Genomic DNA, 23,431 nt, shown 5'->3' with positions numbered 1-23,431 from the left:
GGGCCATGGGCAGGCTGGACCTATGAAGGGTGCATTTCAAATCTGAATCTGCCTTTAATCGTCACCTGCTTATTTAACCTAAATGGTTGTTTCTGGAAGAAATCTTGTGAGAAGCTTTAAAATCCATTAGTAAAAAAAGGTAGCATTGTTACATAGTATCACCTGAAAAGGTTAAAGAAAATCCAATAATCCTTAAACATATGTATTCTGTTTTTAACTCAAACATTGTTTATTTATGATGGAGCTTTTACAAGAGACGCTTTATCCCTATGGCAAGGAAACAAGCCTTTCAACTGAAACATTAGTTTAATACTACTTTTTTAAAGTATTAAAACATATGGCATAGAGAGTACTCTTTAAGTTTGCGGATGATACCAAGCTGGGAGGGGTTGCAAGTGCTTTGGAGGATAGTATTAAAATTCAAAACGATCTGGACAAACTGGAGAAATGGTCTGAAGTAAATAGGATGAAATTCAATAAGGATAAATGCAAAGTACTCCACTTAGGAAGGAACAATTGGTTGCACACATCCAAAATGGGAAATGACTTCCTAGGAAGGAGTACTGCGGAAAGGGAGAGGTTGATCTGACCCAACCCCAGCTGCTCTGGACAGGGAAGGGAGAACTCAGTCTCCATCCTACTGCTCCCCCTTTCCCCCCCCCCCCCGTTCCCCTCAGCTAGGACTAATGTCCCTGGGCAGCCAGGGCATCCCCAGATCCCCACTCCCCCACAGCGACTTGCCTCTCACCTGGCTGCTCCCAGTGCCTGCCAGGGAGGTGTGAATGAGCACTGGTGAAGTGTCTCTGCTTCCCCACAGAAATCATTTTTCTGTGGGGAAGCAAAGAGAATCTGTGGGGATACATGTTTCTGTGCATGCACAGTGGGGCACAATTCCCCCAAGCATAGTAGTTGCAGAGCCTGACTGCTATGAACAGAAATGGCTATGCAACTCATATTCATTTCATTCGAGACAAAGATTTTGTTTTGTAACAAGCTTAACATTTAAAAACATGTTTCTTGTCCATCCAATTGATAAGAAGCCAGGCCCATGCAAAAGGAAAGTGCTAAGTAGTTTAGGAGAAAGTTAAAGTACAGATATTAAAACAATGGTTTGGAATGCAATTGGCATGAGATTTCTTATAAAGAATGAACAATCTTTGGACTTTTATTTCTAAGATACCTTTGGGGGTCAGAGTGAGAGGTATATGAAGCAGCCACTAACTACCTTTTAGAGAGTAAGAATTTCCTGAAGCAAAACTGAACGTGGAAACTCCAATCCATATGGCACCAAGAAGCTTATATTTCCAGTCTTTTTCCTGTATTGTTTCCTAGCTTCGTTTGGATCCATTTTAAAACACTTCTAGCAACACAATAAAATCCTGTCTCCACATTGTGTCTACAGGCCTTTAAATAGTAGTGAAGAATTGAGATATAAAATCCAAACCTATCTTCAGTTTGATAGCTTCATGCTTCAGAGTTCCATCAGGGGATCTAATTAACTACACCAAATTACCAAAAAATATTCCGTTGTCTCAAGAAGATGAAAAAAACCTATTCAATGGGCATTTTCAATTTGATAGGAAAACAGTTATTTCCATAAAGTGCAATGGAATTATTAGCAATCCACATATATCTTAAGAATTAGGATAAAAATGCTTTAGAGGAAAAATGCTAAACATTTTTAATAACTGCTGCTTAACAGTATTGCTTCTTTAGAAACAGTGCAGCTAAGAGTTCAACAGTCTTTTGCAATTAGGGTCAGGTAGCATGCTAACATACAGGTTTCTCAGAGCATAAGATGTGATTGCACAATATGACTTCTGTACACAAAACATGGATAAAGCTATAAGCACACGAAATAGCTGTGTCAATAAGTGTAAATGTATAACGTAGGCATTCTGAAGGGGTGGCATACTGTCTTGCAATTAGTGCAGATGTACAGATTTATGACCCACCATGCAGCACTTCTAGCTCGAGAAACAGGCTCCAATATAATTGGTCCTTGGCCATGGAGTCAGGAATTCCCAAACTGATATGGGTGTATAGACGATTCTTCAATGGACTTTATTTAGAAGATACTGCAGAATCCTTCCTTTCGTATAAAGATAGTTCTTTAACAGCCTAAAGGAAAATGTCAAAGGCAAACCACCTCGTGGCTTAATGTGAGACACACACCTTCATAGCAGAACTGATATATTGCAGTCACTTCCCCCTTTTCTGCACTGTCAGAGACAACACTAGTTGCAGTTTCCATTTGAGTTCCCTTCAATTTTAAGAGTCTGCTCTAAGAAGTCACACTGATAATCCCATTTGGACTAAGATGTTCATAAACTTCTAAATGTCTATGTTGTGCACACAAAAAGGAACTCCCTGTAGTCTTCAAATGATTCTCTTCATGACTCATGCACTTCATCAGGATGCCTATATGCAATCACAGACTCCTCTTCACCAACATCTATGAGGAGATCCATTATTACATGAGGTTTGTCATAACCAGAAAACTTGTTGCAGCTCTTTAGGATAAGGGACTCTTGCACCTCCATGTTGGAAGGCTCTGGGTCTGAAGGAATACTACTTAACTCCGTTTGGCTACTATTAGAATGAAAATAATTCTCTTTCACTCTTGGGCTTTCTTCATCATCAGGGGTCATTTCAGCAATGCTTTCTTGGATAGACATCTCTTCTGTTTTGTTTGATATCTCCTGGGAGCTGACAGTGTCTGTTTCTTCACTGCAGTCTTCAGGATTAGGGGTCCCTATTTCTTTAACTTGGTCTACTTGGTCTATCAAGTTTACCTCGTCACTCACTGAGAGCGTTGGCTTGGATGATGATGAGGTTATGACAGAGATATATTTTGTTTCTGGTTTTGTTTCTAAAACGTTGCGCGAGTTCAGATTTCGTATCACAGTGACCTTGAAAATAAAGAGGAGGTACTTTTAGTTATACATAAATTATATGTTTTAGTGATAATCTAGTTTACTGTCTCTATAAATCAAAGTTTAGAGGCAAGACAAAATAATGCTTTAAAAAGGGATACACGTGATAATTTAACTACATGTTCCTTTCAGGAAATCTGAATTCAAATAGGAGTTGAGTTAAGTGGAAATCAGCAGTTGACATCAGTGTATGGCTTTGACACCAACAGACCTGCTGGACTTTTTAGGTGAGATGTCACAAATTCCATAACCACCTAGCAGGGACCTAAAAAAAGGTTTCATCACCCATTAGACTAGAAGAGGTAGTGGTACGTAAACGAGAAGAAAAGAGGAGGAAAAAGCAGGAAATATTCCTCTTACTCCTGTTATTTAAGCAATCTTACAAGCTTCAGCTACAAGGAAGTCAAATCCTGAAACTAGCCATTTTCTTCACCAACTTCCAGCCCAGCAACTTCACTTGCAGAAAGCTGGGCTCTTTAGGTTATTTAGGCTTTGTCTATACCACCACTTTTATCAGTAAAACTTTTGCTGGTCAGGGTGTGAAACCCGCCCCCCCTCTGGACCAACATAAGTTTCACTGGCAAAAGTGCTGGTGTGGTCAGCGCTACGCCTCTCCTGCCAACAACAACGCTCATTGAGGGTGGTTTAATTATGCCAGCAGGAGAGCTCTCTTCTGCAGGCAAAGAGTGGCTACATGGTAGACCTCACAGTGGCACAGCTGTGCTGCTGAAAGGTCCGTAGTGTAGACATAGTCTTACAACAACATTAGAGCCCTAAAACATTCCTTTTATAATCATTAGGTATGTTAAAAGTGATATTTCTTCTTGAAAATTAATCCACAAGAGCACCTGAAGTGCTTTGGCTGATTTTAACTTGCTGAAAAAAGATGAGTTGAGGGGTGCTTTAGGGCTCTCAATTTCTTGGGACTAGAAACTGAGGAATATGGGATGGAAAACAATGTAATTTTAAACTGTCATGAGCCCTGCCGCCTTTTTTGGCAGCTATGTCTCTCTAAACATTTGTCACTTCTTTTTGTTCTAATGGAGACAAATATTCAGGATCTATTTTTTGCACATGCCACTTTCAGATCATTTTGAGTGTGCCACTGGGTAAAAAGCTGCTGAAGGAGTCACAGAAAATATAGGGGAGTGTTCATGTATCTCCAAGTTGTTATGAAGTGCTGCAGTTAATCCCTAACTTTTTGTACCAGGGTGGGAGGGTGGTGAAGAGAATCTTATTACTACTTCTAGGAGGACACAAAATAGTTAAAAGTCCAACATGTTAAAAGTATCCTGGTCCTGGAATGAACATAAGCTCAAGTCTCAACATTTGGAACCAAATTACAGTTAACTCCCTCCCAGGTACCGGGAAACTGGATGTTAAGATCTAGATATACACTAGATAGAAATAGGAATTGAGATATGTGTAAACACAAAGCTCCTCTCTTCACTCTTAAAATATTTTATGCTCTGACATTCATTTAATTCCTTGGAGCAGCTTACAAATCCAACTCCAATATCTCTTATAATTGGAGGGTAAAGAGAGAATTCCATATTTAAGCCTGAATATGAACCACGGGAATTAAACTGAAATGAAATTCTGTAAAAGCTATTAGCAACAAGAGAACAAATTCTGCATCTGTGATAATGAGTAAAATATCTGCATCCTGGCTATACTGCAGCTTCCAACATTTTAGCACCAGCGTCAAAGATCTCTACAATTTTTTCTAACAGTAGACTATGCCTATGAGTGAGCAAGGGAGCCTTAATCTTGATGTTGTTCTTAACAGATGTTCAGAAGAGACCACTATCATCATCTAATCTTGACTTCCTTTGAGTTTGCAGTGTTATGTTATAATATAGTTCTTTATACTGCCTCTACATTACACAGTCATGTTAGCAATGGATACTATAGTGACAGAGGCTTTCTTTATAAACGCTGAGAGGTTCTTGCAGCTAATAGTGGAATAGTTAGTCTCTGCAGTTAGTTTTTGAACAAAGCAAGCCCTGGTACACACACATGGTATGTCCACACTGCAATTAGATAGCTGGCACAGGCCAGTCCCAGGTGACATGGGCTGCAGACCGAGCTCACTTGACTCTCCCCCACTCGCATGGTGCTAGAGCCCAAACCTGACTATCTACACCGCACTTAAACAGCCCCTTAACCCGAGTCACCTGGCATGGGCCCACCACAGGTGTCTAATTGCAGCGTAGACATACCCACAGACCTACCTATTTCTCTTGCCATAAAACAAGGAAGTACTTAGAAGGGTAAAAAAACTCCCCTACGCAGAGGTTTACGAATATCACCAGATTTACTGAAGATAGGTCTAAAGGTTCCTTATAAAATATGGCTCAGTGACTTCAAAAAGAATTTAGCAATTCAAGGAGTCCAGCTTCCATGACAAACCACTCCTCCCATCACAAAGGCGTTTCCAGTAACATAAGAATAAATGCAATTAAGACACAAGTTAATTATTTTAAGAATGGAAACTAAGTACTTGAACCTCGCCTACTGGAGTAAACTCGTTAGTAAGGAGAAAGTCTAGTATTAAAGGCAATACAAAGTATCTAGTTGGAGTAAAAAGCTTACTGGTTTACAGATTCAGAGCACATATAAGATCATGGTGGAAAGATGAGACAAGTGCAAAGGATTTAACTGAGGAACCCAGACAGATATTGTGACGAAGGCTATTTAGTTAGTTAATATTGTGGCTATACAGTATTCAGTTTTGTTTACTGATGTTTGTTTTCTCCTACATGTTGCCCACTAGGTATTTCAATAAAAATACTAGCTGTAAGACTAAGCTTGTTAGATATTTAAATGTGCCATACAATAACAGACTGACACCAAATGTGCTACTGAACAGTACTATAAACTTACCAAAGACTTGGGTAGTTCAATTTTTCTCTTCTTTAGTTGCTTGCAAAGATAATACATGGCCAAAATCAGTCCAACGCCAATGACAACAGCAACACTGATTATAATATTTTTAAAGTCTAGAAAGTTAGAGAAAAATAGAGTGAGAGGTTTGGAAAACAAAAATCTTAAAACAGAAATGGCTCTTTAGAGCGACTAATTAGGGTTTTCACAATGGAGTGTACATTTTGGAATTAAATGTATGGTTTGGGCCGAGAGAATTCTTTAAAAACAGCTTTAGGGTTTTTTTTATTGATTATGTTTTCTTTAATTATGAAGACAAGAAATGCATGAGCAAATTGTAGCTGTTTCTGCTCTGTAGAGAGATTCAATGTGGATAAATAACTTGATATTTTTAAAAAACAAAGTGCTCCAAAACACAAGAATTGTAGAACTACTGATTACAGACATAAGGGTAACAGTGGAGTTGGTTCCTTAAATAGAATTGGGCCCAGCTCTCCTGTTCCAGTCCAGGTGTGCCCTAGTTTGGTATAATGAGGAGGATGGGGCTGCCCCAGGAGTTATGAATAAGAGAATTCCAAAGGCAGGAGAATTCAGAACCCAGAGTTGAGAGAACACATAGTAAGGAAGATTAGCCATCCTCCCTCATTTAAAAAAAAACAAAAAAAAAAAAAAAAAAAAACCACTTGCTTTAATATTTTTAATCACAAGCTTATGGTTACCTTAAACCCAGGAAAGCCTACACATTTTTACTAGTTATAAATTTCAACTGAATATCACTTGTGCAATTCCAACTAATTTAATGATCCATTTTTTTATTCAGTAAATTACACAACTGTCTAGCTGCAACTGAAACAAATTATGGTACTAATCAAGTAGAAAATGACAGCCATACAACTGCTGGACAATATTAATACAATGCCAGTTAAAAGTCTTCAGAAATATGGTTCAGATTTTTATAAATTATTTTACCTCGTGGCTGTTTTAAAGGAACATGAATGCAACTTTGATTTGATTGGGAAAATCCTCGATCTGAAACAATTGATGAACGTCCTTGAGCTGAAACACAGTAGGTGGAATCTTGAGAAAAAAATGGAATGTATATGCTACATAGATGCTTCTTACATGGCCCTGCTTCAAGCTCTTCGAGCTGAAAGAAAAGTAAAGTTAGATTAATTATTTTGAACTTACAATACTGACTCAATATATACAGAAACACCAACCCAGGAACCTATCCCTGTAGCAAACCTCGTTGCCTACTCTGTCCCCATATCTACTCTGGCAACAGCATCAGAGGACCCAACCACATCAGCCACACCATCAGGGGCTCATTCACCTGCACATCCACTAATGTCATATATGCCATCATGTGCCAGCAATGCCCCTCTGCCATGTACATTGGCCAAACCGGACAGTCCCTCCGCAAAAGAATAAATGGACACAAATCGGACATCAGGAATGGCAACATACACAAGCCAGTAAGTGAACACTTCAATCTTCCTGGTCATTCTATCACAGATTTAAAAGTCACTGTCATTGAACAAAAAAACTTCAGAAACAGACTTCAAAGAGAAACAGCAGAACTAAAATTCATTTGCAAATTCAACACCATTAATCTGGGCTTGAATAGGGATTGGGAGTGGCTGGCTCACTACAGAAGCAGCTTTTCCTCTCCTGGAATTGACACCTCCTCATCTATTATTGGGAGTGGACTACATCCACCCTGATTGAATTGGCCTTGTCAACACTGGTTCGCCACTTGTGAAGTAACTCCCTGCTCTCCATGTGTCTGTATATAATGCCTGCATCTGTAGCTTTCACTCTATGCATCCGAAGAAGTGAGGTTTTTACTCACGAAAGCTTATGCCCAAATAAATCTGTTAGTCTTTAAGGTGCCACCAGACTCTTTGTTGTTTTTGTAGATACAGACTAACACGGCTACCCCCTGATACTTGACAAAGATAGTATTGTCACCTTACAGTGCCAGAACTTTTGAAGTGCTGGGTATCAGACCTGTGGCTCCTGCATCTTTTTGCACTGCAAAAGCCGTACATCTCAGCTAACAGCTATTTGCAAGGCAACAGCTCTAACTTCTAGCATTATTAAGAACTCATATTAGACCATAGTGCCCATGGGTAAAATTTTCAAGAGCATCTAAATAATTTAGGCTCTTAAATCCCATTGATGTTCAAACACCACTTATGCTCCTAAGTCACTTTTGAAAATGGGACTTAGGTGCTTATGAAAATGTTAGCCTATGATGAAACATGCCTGTTTCCTGATCTTCTTCCCAGGGACTCATCCACCATCCTAACTGAGCAAAAGAGAAAACGCAATATCTTGGAAATCACTCCTTCAACATTAAAGCATATTTCAAGGAGTAAAGTGGGCACATATAAAGTTACCAATATTTTGAACACAATTTTTGAAGTCCCCTGAGGACTTGTAAAAATCCAATTTTGAACTGAGCCAGTTTTCAAAATGTGAAGTAATTACAGATGGGATAGAATAGCTAATATTGCTTAAACATTTCCATTTTAATGCTCTTTCAGTTGCTTATAAACTGAGAAAATTTCCCCTGTCAGACTGAACTGGTTTCCACCTAGAGATAAACTTCCCTTAAAAAAAAAAAAAAAAAAAAATCTGAGCATAAATGGCTTAGCATTTTTTCAGAGCAAAACTCTCATTTACTATTTAAAAAAGTGTTGCAAGATTTTTTGTATTGCTTTAGTGCAAGGCTGGGCAAACTTTTTGGCCCAAGGGCCACATCTGGGACAGAAATTGTATGCCGGGCCATGAACGCTCACAAAATTGGGGGTTGGGATGTGGGAGGGTGTGAGGGCTCTAGCTGGGCGGGGAGGGCGCTGGGGATGAGGAGTTGGGGGTGCAGGAGGGTGCTCCGGGCTGGGACAGAGGGGTCCGGAGCGCAGGAGGGGGATCAGGGCTGGGGCATGGGAGGGAGTCAGGGGGGCAGGCTCTGGGCAGCACTTACCTCAGGCAGCTCCCAGAAACAGCAGCATGTCCCCCTCCAGCTCCTACGCAGAGGCGCGGCCAGATGTCTGCATGCTGCGGTTCCCAGCCAATGGGAGCTGCAGGGGGAGCACTTGGGGCGGGGGGAGCATGAGGAGCCCCCTCGCTGCCCCTACGCATAGGAGCTGGAGGGGGGACATGCCGCTGCTTTCGGGAGCCGTGCGGAGTGGGGCAAGACCCCGACTCCGCTCCCTGGCTAGAGCGGGGCAAGTCCCAGACCCCACTTCCCGGCGGGAGCTCGAGGGCCAGATTAAGATTTCTGGAGGACTGGATGTGGCCCCCGGGCCGTAGTTTGCCCACCTCTGCTTTAGTGGCTTAGTTGATAAGGATATACATTTTAAATCTTCCACAGAGGTGGTCCCTAGACTGGATATGTGCCTTTAAACTGTCCGATGAGCATTGATTTTGAAATTAAGGATGTAGATGTTACACAGAGTACAGTAATTTTTAGATTATTTAAAAAACCCCACTCTCCCAATTTTGCACTGGCACAGATTTTTGGATCATACGAAAACATTTCCCCTGAGGACAGCTGCTTCATTCAGCATGCAGAGAAGACTGGAGGGTGTTCAGTGAATGAGGTAGCTCAATGCACAGAACAACATTTGAGTCCTGCCTTATATGGGGTCAAATTCTGTGTATCATTATCATGCAATAAATTCATACAAATTAATGGATGTACTTCGAATCCATAGTGGTGACTGATTATTTGGAAAGGATAAGTGGGATTCAGTGAACAAGTTAGTGGACAAACACATTTAACTACGAGGATAAAAGCCAATACTGAACAGCTCTCTCTATTCAATAAAAGATTCTCAAATCATCATAATGAGGAACATGAAAGAAAAACCTAAATGGATTAAGTGTCCAAAAGGTAGACTTATTAAAGCAGGGGTCCTACAGAAATAATAGCACGTGACCGCAATTAAAGATTACTGCAATGGATACTCAAAGGACAGGGCTATGGTTAAGGTTCCACATTCAACATTTCAGGGATTCAGTTTTGCATCATTAATAGTTTAAAGAAAATTACACACACATCCAAGAGAAATTAAGGTAATAAAAACCTATTGTTTATCAATATATGCTCTTTCTAAAACTAAGTGTTTTTGTAAAAAAGGCCAAAATACAATCTGAAACTTTCAATTTAAAACATACCTGCTCTCCATTGGACCAGAGAAACACCTTGTACGTGAAGTCCTTATATTTTCGAACAGCGCGTGGGGGGCGAATCTCAACCCTGATTTGGTCTCTCTCAATTGAGACATTCAGAGTCGGTGGTCCTATTTTTCCTGAAACAAAGGTGTACCTTCACTATTGGGTTGAAGGATTTTGATACAGAATTCAAAGACAAATGTAGAGCTAACAGATATGGCATTTATCATTCATTTTCAAGAGGAAAAATTAAGACATGCCAGAATAATGAGTGATTACATACCTGATGGGAGGAATGCTGCAGAGGAGTTGAGTCCTGGTTTAGGGAATATATGCTTTTGGATGGGCATAAATCTAGCAAGAATGGGCAGTACCAGTGAGGACACTGGGCAGAAATGTCTGCCAGAGGACTTATAAAACTTTACATTTTTCTATGTTAACATACGGATGAGGTTTGAAAAAAGTGTCAAATGGTCTAAATGGGCAAAAGGTTAAGGCACTGAACAGAAAAAAGGATATGACAACTGGACAGACATGATGCTCGTTTACAAGTGCTTACACATTCTTATTTTGGCTAAAGGGTGGCTTCCCCACCCCCCCCCCCAGTGTAGCTACATCAAGTAGGAACAGATATAAGCTAAACTGGAACTAACCACTTTTAAACCAAAAACAAAAATTCTTCACACCAACAGTTTGCACTGGTTCAAAAATGACCGGAACGGGCAATTTAAATGTAGCCAAGGGCCACAAAATCCACAAACTCTTTGACAAGCCTTTTAATTAAAAAAAAAAGGGAGGCTACAGGATATAGCAGAAGACAAAGCTGTTGTGGTCAAGGAAGAAGCAGTCCTTGCTGTCCTGAGGCAGCTCGCCTGGCTGCTGCTGTGAGAACATGTGCCAGAGCAGCAAGTCCTCCACTGATACCACCGTGCTGGGCTGTGTGAAATACACCTGCCTGCCCACACTCAGCTCCATGATCTCCAGGAAGGCAACAAGCCTACTAAAACTGGAGAGCTGCTGCCTCCACCAGGTGCCAGGAAACAACCTCCTCTAGGCAGTGGAAAGAGCCTCGCCCCTTTGGCCATCCTCTGGCTCCACGCTGGCAGAGCTTCTTGCCCCTTTCCTCACTCTGGACACTGGAAGAGCTGCCTCCTCAGGCTCAGATTTAGGTGGGCCTGGGTATTAACACAGCTGACCCAGGCCCTCCTATGCTTACGCCCCTGGTTAGGAGGCCAAATAAAACAAATCAGAGGGCCAGATGTGGCCCAGGGCTGCCAGTCACCCATCCCTGATTTTAGTTAAACCAGTGTAACTTTCCCCACATATATAAGGCCTTAAAATTCAGCTCCTTGACATCAATTAGAAAAGCAAAACAAATCATGTATACATGATACTAAAGCACAAAGCAAGGTACTATTGACTGATGAGATTTCATTCGAGTATCATGCAGAATCTAAGAACACCATATTAAAACCAAGATTATTAAATTTGAAAAATAATCTCAGGAATTATCAGGACAACAGGCTAGAAAGTTGCTCATAAAAAGGTAGCATCAATTTATGTAAGAGATTAGGCATTGGAAACAGGGCTGCCCAGAGGATTCAGGGGTCCTGGGGTCTTCGGCGGCAGGGGGCCCCTGCCACCAAATTGCCGCCAAAGACCCGGCACTTCGGCGGCAGGTCCCGGGGCGGAAGGACCCCCCTGCCGCGGGTCTTCAGGGCACTTCGGCAGCGGGTCCCGGGGCAGAAGGACCCCCCGCCACCGAACTGCTGCCGAAGACCCGGAGCGGAAGAAGCTCCGGGGGCCCGGGCCCTGCGAGAGTTTTCCGGGGCCCCCCAAGCGAGTGAAAGACCCCGCTCCAGGGGCCCTGAAAAACTCATGGGGGCCCCTGCGGGGCCCGGGGCAAATTGCCCCACTTGCCTCCCCCTCTGGGCGGCCCTGATTGGAAATGGATGCGATGAAACTTCCCTTAAACCTTTAGCCCATTAGAACTCAAGACATCTAAGTTTAAGGCAAGGATTGAGCACTAAAAGAATTTAGGGAAAGGTTTATACAAAGTTTAAAATTTATATAAGCCAAGGGCCCTGCAGATTATCCTTTTTTGTGTAAATCTAAATGAAATGCTATTGATTCTGAATGCGCCCAAAACATTTTATAATTGAAAACTATATATGCAGTACATCCTTAGTTATCCAACTATAAAAAAGTACATTAAATGTATCTGGATAATCCTAAAAGAGATTGTTATATGCATAAGGACTGCAATGCATAACTTTCAACACAGCACATTATGCTCTGCAGTCATACTACAGGGGACTTCCGCTTCAAGGTAACAGTTTTGGTTGATCAGAAGATGGATAATTGAAGCCACATTGAATAGGGATCGCCCAGCATTGTAATACAGCAACTTCTGGAATGTCTAAGAAGGCAGTACTTTCCAAGCACAACAGTGGTCTCCCTACCCCACATTGGGGCGTTGGGATAGTAGCAAAATAAGGAAAGCATGCCACTGAGTGCATCACCAGCACCACTTCTCTTTTTAAAATATTTGGAAAGGTGTTCAGACATTAGTGAGGGGGCCATACAAGTAACTACCTATAAAGAGTGCTCCTAAGCAACTGTTATGCTCATCTTTCATCCTGAACCCCAAGTTATACTAGGATATTCCTAACCAAACATACAATATTGCACCAGAAATATATTTATATTAATCTTTAAATTTAATAGAAATACTATGAATTCATCTAAGTGATCTCAAATCAGTTTACTGGATGTAAAATTTAGGTTTACATTTAAACTTACCATCCCGTCGCAGAACAAATTCTTTGGTCTCAACGTACTCGGACTCTTCTAACCCAATGAAAGCTTTAACTCTAGCCCAGTGAGACTGACTCAGGTCTTCTATTTCATTAGAGAGGTCACAATAATGTTTACTTATCTTCATGCAGGTGCTGACTGGCTTATATTTCCCTAGCCTGTAAAATAGATTAAAGAGTAATTAATGTAATTTTTACAGCCAATGTATTACGCAATACAGATGTCAGAATGGAGACAAATTCTGTCTTCATTTACACTCATACTGAATTCCATAGGGACGGCATGATTTCACTGTGTAGAAATAAAACTTTCCTGGACATATGGCAAAATCAAAGGACTCACTACATGAATGCCTTTTAAAGAAAATAAGGTACAGGTATAATGCAAGACATGGAAACTTACTCATAAGGTTGGATTTCCACAATAAAGTGAGGGGTTGTAGGCATGCGCATGTAATCCCAGCGCAATACAGTCTTGAAGTTCAAGGATTCTATTACAACATTTGTTGGCAGAGGCACTAAAAAAAGCAATCAAACAGAACAATCAGTACCTTGATGGAGTAGATTTTTGTGATGTATGAGAACAGCCATCAATATTCCTGAAGTATTCAGAAGACAATGCATTTACTGGAAGTTACTTCAGAAGTCATTAAGATAAGACTGCTTGCTGCCTATATGAACAGAGAAGAGCCTGGCAGACTGACTTTCTGTTCTTCTTACACAAAAAGGCAGTTAATCCTTTTTGTCCAAGAGTGAGCTGAATGCCTCAGAGTTTCTCTTTCTTCTCTCTCTTTCCCTATATTACGTTCTCCCACCTCCAGTATATATTCTGTCTCTTCTTCCACTGCCTCCACTCAAGAAGCGCTCTCTCTCGCTCTCTCTCCATACTGGATTTCATTATCCAGACACCACACACACACTCTGCTGCCAATCATCCACTCACACAGAGGGTTTGGAAATATCAAGCTCCTGAATCCCAAGAAGAATTAAGCCTAATAACTAAAGGCAAATATGAAAGATGAACCCCCATCTCTCACTAGCTGAGGTAATGCCCCAGGTAATGGCCCTGAGGATAGGCTATCTCCTACCCCTCCAGCTGCTGGTAAGGGGTGATGCTGTTTCTGCACCCACCTTCAAAGGCTGCCTATGGGACGTGAAGAGGAGCATTTACTGTTTCTTTCTCTAAACATAGACGTCAGCTCCTGCGATGGTTGTAGAATCCCCATTATTCTACTCCTTTCAGCTTCTTGGCTGCTGCAAGGGGTTTGTGTCTTCACTAATCTATCTTCTGGACTCCATTTTTGGGTCCCCAGCTAAATGAATGCTTCAGTTTCTAGCTCAGAGCTCATAATTCCTAAAAGCAGTGAAACTAACATGATTCTTTTCAATGTTACTACAGTCTACAGGGTTCTGAACAGCAGCAGTGAAAACTGACAAGACTTTTGTTGTTAGTCTGCTACAGCTTTTAACAGCTTTGAGCAGCAGCAACACTGGAGTTATAAGCAGACTAGGTCTTGTTTACGCACAGAAGTTGCGCCAATTTAACAGAATTTTAAAGCAATTTAGTACAACTGTGTGTACAAAACCCTATATTAGCAAGTTTAAATTGACTTAACTTGTTAGTAAATTTACAGGGGCAAGTTATCAGTAGAAGACAGGTTTAAAATTGATTTAAAAATGTCCACACAAACTGGTTTAACTACATCAGCATTAAAAAAAAAAAAACCTCCACGCTATTAGTTAAAACAGTGCAAGGCCTGCTTAGACCAGGCATAAATGGGTTTAAAAAAAATATATCACACCTTAATTTAAATAGTGCACCTTTCCTCACATAGACAGGCCTACCGAAAGGTTACACTGCATTGTTTTCCATAGGGTTCAGGTGGGTGAGGTTACTTTTTTTTTTAAAAAAGAAAAAACCCCAAACAACTTAAATTCTGCAGAAGTTGATGACACCTGTTTAGGAAAACCTCCTCCTAAGTGGATTTTCAGGCTTTGTCCAGGCTTAGACACTTAAACAATTACAAGACAGAGGATGTAAAGAGTTTCTCTTAGAAGTATCGCTGCTCACCTGAAACAGATAGCCAGAACACCCCAAGTGATCAAAAAATTATATGCTTTTTGATCCCCCTCCCCTACCTCTAAAGAGGGACACCAACTTGGAAAAAAATAATCACATCTGTTTGAAGTGTTTATAGCATCTGTTGGTTGAGAAGTAATACCTATCATTACTACAACTGAAAAATTGATAAAGAGTGCCTCTCCTTCAGTTTATTTACATTAAGCATGAAAATCCACCCAAATTCAGCAGAGTTATAAGCCTTTCAAAAATGCTATTTGCATGTGCTCAGTGGAGCTTGTTAGAGATTGACTTCTAATATCTCCAAAGTTTAATCTCCAGCATAGTCCCACCTGTAGGGATCCCTATATCACAGCAAAAGCACTGGACATGCCCCCTGAATGGGGTGATAAATCCTAAATTAAGGGAGCCTTCCTTTTCACACATTTTATTATTAAAGATAATGAGGATACTGTCATTTCAGGCAGAACTAGGACCAGAATGCGTATCTCATAGCATTTCTACTTAGTCACACTGCTTTTCAGAATATGCAAACTTTATGTAGTTGGCTGTGCTGTCTATAAACACAAGACTATATTTCCCCCCCAGAGTTAAGAGTACAACCCAGGATTTCTCATTTCCAACATATTTCTGCTGTCTGGAAAGTAGTCATGTAAGCTCTGACAAACTGTGTACACTATCACCCTCTAGTTGTAGCTGGTTCATATAAGATAACAGCATACTGCTAATACCAGGTATTGCTTTAGCTCAAGAGGTAGAGGTCAATGCTGGAGACCTAGAAGTCCTGGAAAGTGTTCAGCGAGTGAATCAGGGTTGTGTAGTGAATGCAGCTGTCTGTAGGACATCTGATTCATCCATTGTAGAACTACAAGGTGTGGAGAGAGTGAGGATGAGTTAGGGGACTGCAGAAAGAGAAAGGATTGCCTTCAACAGCAACTGAATGCCACCCAGGAGAAATGGGTTCCATCCACATGTCTGCCATAGATTGCGTATGTTATAGTGGGTAAGTCACTTAAATGAAGATTTTCACATTGTATTCCCCATTTTCTGGGTACCCAACTTGAGACATGGGACCTTGTTTTCAGAGTTGCTGAGCACTCAACTACAAGTAAAGTCAATGGGAACTGCAGCTGCTCTAGGAGCAAGATGTGGAGTTGGGAAGTCCTGGGCTCCAATTCTGGTTATACCATTGACTCACTCTGTGGCTTTGCACAAGTCACTATCTGTTTTAGTCTCCTTGTGTTTAAAAATGGGTATAATATTTACCCGTCTACTTCATAGTGTTGGCAGTGGTTGGTTAGTGTCTGTACATTGCTTTGAACATATACAATTATTAAAAATACAGAATACTCTAAAAATGGATCTCTAGTTCTCAAGTTAGGTATCCAATCGTGGAAGAAACCATAATTAGTGGACACTTCTTCAAATTGTAGCCTAGGTTCCTTATCTGTAAAATGAGGATAACTTATCTCAGAGGAGTTGTGAAGATACATTCATAAGACACTCTTACTACTATCATTAATACCACAGAAAACTAATTAATAATTAGGCATTAGAAATTAATAATTCTGTATCCAGCATAGCATTTGGATGGTGTTCAAAAACACAGCATGAGGCCAAACTCTAAGTTACAAGCCTAAGAGTAACACTGGATAATTTCCTCAAACTAACCACCACCCATCCTGTGCACTGATTAAGGTAAGGGTCGTATGGTAAAAAAAAAAAAATGGTTTGTGATCATGTAGTTAGAGATTATCATAATACATATACACAAGGGGGCCAAATTAAGGTTGAATAGGAAATTTTACTTCTGGCATTTTCTAACTTTTAAATGTTTGACTTTGCAATCTTATTTTAAGGTAGTTTTTTGTATATAAAATTGATGTTATAATAGACCATAACTCAAACCTGACTTCTGCCAGATTATGTTTTTATTTACAAAACATAGCAGATAGACTTGGGGCTATATGTTAGAGAGCCTAGACTTTGCTTCATGTTATACTAATAAGGGAAAGTAAAAAAACATTTCCCTCATCTTAAGAATGAGACCACAAGGATTTAATATGTGCAATGTTTGAAAGTGGTTTTAGTCATTCTCTAACACACACAAGGTGACATTTCAGTTATTGGAAACAGCAGTAGATTCTCAACCACAAGAAAAAAAGTGTCAAAGTATTTATCTATTCTAAAATGCCTAGCAGTAAATACAATACTTGCTGCAATAAACCATGCAGAATACAAATGCAAATTAACATACTATTACAGAAATAAAACTACATTAAAAATATTAAGATTGCAAAATCAAGCACTGAAAAGTTAGGAAATGCCAGAATTATGGCTGCCTATGGGACCTTAATTCATCCCCCTTGCACATGTACAGTCTTTAATTACATGATCATATTCTATTTTTTCCACAATCCCCCTGCCTCATTAAGCGCACAGGAGGGATGGTGCTCCTCATTCTTCACTGTGCTCCCCCGGGCCTTGTTTACATCCATTGTTCAAATTCTGTTCTGAAGGCAGAATTTTTAGTTCCCTCATAGGCTTTCTATTGTGCTTGTCACTATGGTATCTGGTTAATTAATGAATTAATTTAGACACCCCTGTGAAATGAAGGGGTATTATTCCTATTTTACAGATAGGGAATTAAGACACAAAGATTAAGATTAAAAGTATCCATTAATTTTAGGTGTGTAAATTGAGACTCTAGAAACAGATTTTCTGAATGCTTTGGATTCTATAGCATTTTATATGTTCAAAACACTACTCTGATTAGCTACAATTGCAGCTACTGAATGCTCGGCACATCAGACCTCAGGTCAGGCATCCAGAAAATGAGGTACACACAATTATGACCACCTGTGCAAAGTTCAGGTTTAGGTGACTTGCCCAGCATCATACAAGAATTCTGAGGCAGAGGCAGAGATAGAATCCAATTCTTCGGGGTAGCATTCAATTGGCTTAACCATGAGACCATCCTTTCTCTACCTGCAGTTCCCTACGTCATTCACTACACACCACCTTCCAACTTCTGAAACAAATGAAGAAGGGGTCTTACAGTCACCTTCACTAAAGAACACATTCATCTCCAGAGTATGTCTATCTTGTTGTGCTTTGAATGAGGCAGGAATCCTGTGGGAAAAAAATGGTCTTCAAAATGCACAAGGGAGGGTGAATTAAGATTGTGCAGGCAATCTTAATACTGGCATTTCCTCACATTTGAGTGCAGACTTTACACTGACACCTGCATGAGAGACATCAGCATGGGTAGAACATATAGGTCTGTAGTGAGTAGGTGTGGCTCCCCTCCTTCCCAGCAGAGGGAGCGCCCTTACAGACACCCAAGTAGGCGGAGCCACCGCCGCCTGTCCCCGCCCCCTGGAAGTCAAGGGGCGGGGCAGGAAGTATAAAAGCCGGCCGCCAGAGCTCAGTGAGGCCCCAGCTGCTGCGGGGAGCAGACATGTGGCCAGGAGCTCGCGGTCGGGAGACCTCAGAGGCCATTGCCCTAACTGGCCGGAGCTGCCCCGAGCCCACTACGAGGAGGAGCCACCGGAACCCGTCCGCTCCCGTCATTGGGAGGAGCCGTTGGAACTCCCCCACACCAACCCCGAAGGTGAGATGCCACCAGGGCCCCTCCGCCCCTGCTGTTACCCAGAGGAGCTGCCAGGGTCCAATTGGCCGGACTTCCCCGAGGAGCTGCCGGACCTGCCGCCCAGCCCCGGCTGAGAGGAACCCATGCTGGTGGATTGGACTGGGCCCGGTGCCACGGACGAGATAGGCCCTGAGGGGGAACCCGGAAGTAGCCCGGGGGTAGCCGACCCCGGTCAGGCTGTAGCCATGTATGAGCCGATGTTTGTGTGTTTTGGTCAGGACACCGCACTGACCCCAGTGGCAGTGGCCGCTGCTAGGGCCCCGGGCTGGGACGCAGTGGAGTGGGTGGGCCTGCGTCCCGTCCCCCCCCCCCCGTCACCCCCGCTCATGGATGGCAGGCTTCCCCCTGTACTGCTGCTCAGCCCCTGCACCAAAGGGGCCTGAGCCCCTTTAACTGTGTGTCACTCAGTCCTGTGCCAAAGGGTAGGAGCGCTGACCCAGCGAACTATACCGCTGCCCCACCGGTAATGAGTCGGTGTGGCTCCCCTCCTGCCTAGGTGGGTCGAGCCCCGGCACGAACCTTCTACAAGGTCCACTGTAGAGACTTCTGCTGCTTCAACTAATAGTGTACCTGATAGCAGTACTAGGCTGCCCTAGTACTAGGCTCCTACCGGGAGCAGCGCAGGGCCAGGGCAGGCTGCACCGCCGAACTTTTAGTGACCGGAGATTTCAATCGACTGGCAGAGGCTCCGCGATCAACCAGTTGATCGTGATCTACAGGTAGGTGACCACTGTTGTACAGGTATTTGTCATACTGGCTAGTGATAGTCCTGGGGCTAGCAGTCAGGTACATTTTTCAATCCCCATAAAGATACATGTAAGATACAAACAGAATAAAAGGTATAGTATAAAAATTTTATCTGCATTAGTCTGTATGTCACATTAAACATGTCACAAGCTTTTTTCACAGCCTGCTTATTAGAAAGGAGGGACCATTTCCCCCTTCTGCTGGAATAACCACCTGTTTGTAGCCCTGATGAGTTACGTGATTTGAACTTAAATCTGTTACTGCCTTTGAAAAGTATCCATGTACTTAACATCAGATGGGTGTAATTTTGAAAGAGAAATTCCACATTTAGAAAGTTAACATTTCTAACTGATTATTTTTAATGTCTTTTAAGAAGCTCAGAAGTTTGGAATGTTAGAAGCAGTTTAGGAAATAGATTAGTGGGCTGAGGGCAGGTGAAATGTGATAGTTAAATGCAACTGATTAAATACTTCTATCACTTGGAATTATATAAATCCCATCTTGCCCTTCTGAACCAGCCTTGAAAAAGCTGCCATTAAGATATTATAAAATCCTCTTAAATGTTTAATCGAAGTATTAATATTGAAAAGCCTGAAAACACTTGCTTTTACACACTTAAACATTTACAAGCAGAAAGGAACAAAATGAAAATAAGCAGAAATATTTCAGAAGTAAAACCTCGATGCCACTCAAACTATTGCTTCATTATTGTCATTTGTTTTTTGGCCTTAGCTGTATAGGTTGCTACAATGAAGTTTGTGTCTGAACCGAAACCATGTATGAAAGACTGGGAGAAGGAAGAAAAACAACTCTCCGCATTGATTCTGTGGCAACGTAAACAGTGCATCTTTGTTTCAAAGAATTCTTTTCCATGTATGTTAAGGACAAATGCAAATTAGACTTTACTATGGCACATGTTCTCAAATACTACAGAACTTTGTCCTTCAATCTTAAAAGTACATAAAAATATTCCTACTCCAACTGGAGCTGGGTTTTATTGTTTACAGTGTACTTTATATGCACTTAGAATACTGTACAGGCAAGGTTACCTTGACCAAATTTTGAGCGGAAAGGATAATTTCAGTGAAGTGTGTTCTTGGAATACTCAGAAGTAACCTTGTATACCTTAATATTCCATATATATTCCAGCATCCCAACACATGCTGTAACCAACAGCAATGAGTCTAAAACAAACTTACTAAATGATGCTGAAAATCCAATGGAATTTTAAATGTCACCTTTCGCTCTTTCAGCAAAACCATGCAAAAGTACAGTTTTTCTACTCACTACCCTTTCTAAATCCACTGCAAGTATTTAACTAAGTGCAGCTGAGAGTATTTTTTTTTAATTAATGCTCCCTAGATTGAGTGATCAAGAGCTCAACAAAATAAGTGATGCACTGATCCAAAATGAGACATTTAAGAAAGTTAGTGCAGGAACTTTAAAAAGGATGATTAACTTTTTTTAAAATGTGGTTTAATTTTAATATTAAAAATCAGAAATAAAAGGAAATCAAGATAATGTGGTACATTTCCTTTTATATAGGATTACAGTGTATGCTCAATGTTTTCTATAATTTCACCTTCTCAATTAAGCATTTTTATTTTATGTACTGCATAAGTCACATTAAGGGGATTCTAAATTGAGTGATAACCAAGAGACTAATTTGGTGTTGAGGGCACATAAAAAACTAACTAGATTACATCTTAGAATCATTTGTTCTAGAAGGCTATTCTAGTGGATAACCTACTCCAGTCCAGCATCACGGCAAGTTTGATTTATATGTCCCTAAACTTCTTGCAACTGAAGCCCATTACAACTCATTCTGTGCTGACTGGAAATTAGTTTGGTTGTTGGCATTGATGACTTGGGTCTTTGTCATAACTATGCACAGCTGATATGTTACTGCAAAAATATATTTAGATCAGCAGAGTCAGTGTATGTTTTCAGACCTCACTTTGGGGAAGCAGATAAACATCTACACAATGGACTATTATTAGTGTGTCAGGTAGGTGGGCAGAGTCTGGAAGAGTATCACTACCTTTCCCCACTCCAAATCACAACCCTGCATATATGTCTCAGTGTTTTGATCTTTTCATGGGAAGGATAATATACAAGGCCTGATCTAACTGTTCTTTAACATTAGGTGCAACTGCAATGATTTAAACATCATTTAAGCAGTTAAGACTAGACAGGTTTCAAAACCACTTCAGCAAGATTTTCTACCAGCTCTGAACACACTTATATGAACCATTTTTAAAGAAAAGTGTTGTTTGAGCTCTACTTGCATATAACAATCATTCTTAAAACCTGTTAATGTTTATACAATGCTATTAAGACGACAAGCCTCAACCAGGCAGTTTTTTTTTTTTGGCTTCTAACAAGACCCAGTCAGGGCCATCCCTAGGGGAGTGCGGGCAGAGACAACCCTCCAGCCCAGGGGCTGCCCCCACTCCACCCCTTCCCAAGCCTCCACCCTGCCTCTTTCTGGCTTCCATCCCCACCCCGAGCAATGCCAGGAGTGGAGGGGGGGGAGGTTCCTCGTGCCTGCGGGTACGGCCCCCTGCTAACCGTCCAAGTCACCCTGGACCCTGTGTCCTGAAGTGCAGCGCCCCCCAAAGCGGAGGGTACCCCGATCTGTCCTATGGACAGGATGGCTCTGCCCACAGTTGCTGCAGCCAGATGTTCTTCCTAAAACGGAAGTCGTTTGGAGGCAAGTTATTTTTAAAAAAATCCTAAAGCTCAGTGCTATGATGCTATCCAAGACACTCTTCGTAGGCAGGAAATCTGAACAAAACCAGAACAATCACGAGGGAGATTAGGGATAAAGAGTGGAAACAAAAGGAGGAAACAAACATGCTATACCCTCCACATCCTCAAACTCAGATACGCCCGCCACACAAGAACATGCCCTCTGTGACCTAACATACCCACCACGGGCAAAACCTTGTCTTCACTACATCTGCAACACAGAGCCGCTCATCCTGTTCTAAAACCCACCATGACCACTCAGAAGTCTTCTCTCTTACCCCAGATCCTACCTCAACCACAGCCCCGTTGCCAAAACACATCCCTCTCCTGCCCAACCACCCCAGCATAACTGCCTCCCCCTATTCCCTTGCTACTATTTCCCCTTCCACCGCAGCCTCCTCCCACCCCCATGTCAACAACCTCCCTCAGAACACCGCACTACTGTTGTTTAAAGCCCCAGATTCTGGAGTCCACGGATTACATGAGACTCCAATTACCCCTTTACAGAGCAAAATGTGCATTTCTAGCTGTTTGTGGCTAGGGAAGAAGAGATTGAAATCAGAGCCCAGTGCCCCCTTCAGGCTCAGAATCCAGGGGGCAGAGGCAGACCCACTCTCTGATTGTTTTTAAATACCATGGGTTTCTGCCCATCTTATTGGGGGAAGGGAAGAAGAAAAGAGTCCGATGTGAGAGTTGAACTCTTAAGGGCTGGCCAGTTACTGCTCCCAGCTCCCCAATACTGCCCCCCCCCCAATAGCGCTCCGGCCCCTCTAGCGCCCCCCGCCGCCCGTACCTGTTTCCGGGAGTTCCCCGGAGCTGGCCTCGCTCCGGGACAGCAGCACAGGGAGGAGGCAGAGAAGCGCGGCCGCAGGCGGCACAGGCCGCATCCTCGCCCGGGGCGCGCTGGCCGCGCCAGCAGAAGGCGCGAGGGGGAGCCGGGCTCGAGCGCAGCAGCCACGGCCCGGCGACGTCTCCGTCTCCGAGTTCGGAGTGGTGGGGAAGGTGCAGCCCGCCGCGCCCGGTTCTGGCCACGTGACTGCCCGGGTAGGGGAGGGGCAGGGCGGGCTGCGAGTCCAGCCTCGGTCTGGGCGGCGTGTCTGACTCCGCAGTGCAGCCGCGTCTGTGCGCCGCGCTGTCGTATTGCAGGGCAGGCTCTGCGCCGGCTCGGCAGCCCGCCCGGTTAACTCTCCGGTGCCTGCAGCTCAGCACGTGTCACGGGTGCGCTCCTCCAACGCAAACACTCAGGGAATTACCACTGCGGGGGCAGCCCCAAACGTGCAGAATTCACGTGTCTGTCTCACCCACCCATCAACTCAGCCACACAGACGATCAGGGTTGGAAGAGACCTCAGGAGCTCAGCTAGTCCAGGGGTGGGAAAAAT

The 23,431-nt window shown here is 42.4% G+C and overlaps 1 protein-coding gene across 2 annotated transcripts; it reads right to left on the bottom strand.

The window, feature by feature from the left end:
• Positions 1–1,656: 1,656 nt before the first annotated feature.
• On the bottom strand, positions 1,657–23,157 carry IFNGR1 (interferon gamma receptor 1). Of its 2 annotated transcripts, none has more exons than XM_034765563.1 (7): positions 22,844–23,157; positions 13,224–13,338; positions 12,807–12,979; positions 10,008–10,141; positions 6,792–6,969; positions 5,823–5,938; positions 1,657–2,912 (listed from the first exon to the last, which is right to left on the bottom strand). In XM_034765563.1, exons 1-7 carry the CDS (start codon positions 22,935–22,937, stop codon positions 2,394–2,396), a joined length of 1,329 nt encoding a protein of 442 aa, XP_034621454.1. In that variant the 5' UTR covers positions 22,938–23,157; the 3' UTR covers positions 1,657–2,393. The 2 variants fall into 2 exon arrangements, with proteins under 2 accessions (XP_034621454.1, XP_034621455.1); XM_034765564.1 differs by lacking the exon at positions 22,844–23,157 and adding an exon at positions 15,632–16,276.
• Between the last annotated feature and the right edge of the window lie 274 nt (positions 23,158–23,431).

Source organism: Trachemys scripta, chromosome 3 (genome assembly GCF_013100865.1).
Source record: "Trachemys scripta elegans isolate TJP31775 chromosome 3, CAS_Tse_1.0, whole genome shotgun sequence".
Lineage (NCBI taxonomy): Eukaryota > Metazoa > Chordata > Testudines > Emydidae > Trachemys > Trachemys scripta.
Note: the sequence above shows the minus strand (reverse complement) of the source record. Positions and strands in the feature narration are given on the sequence as shown.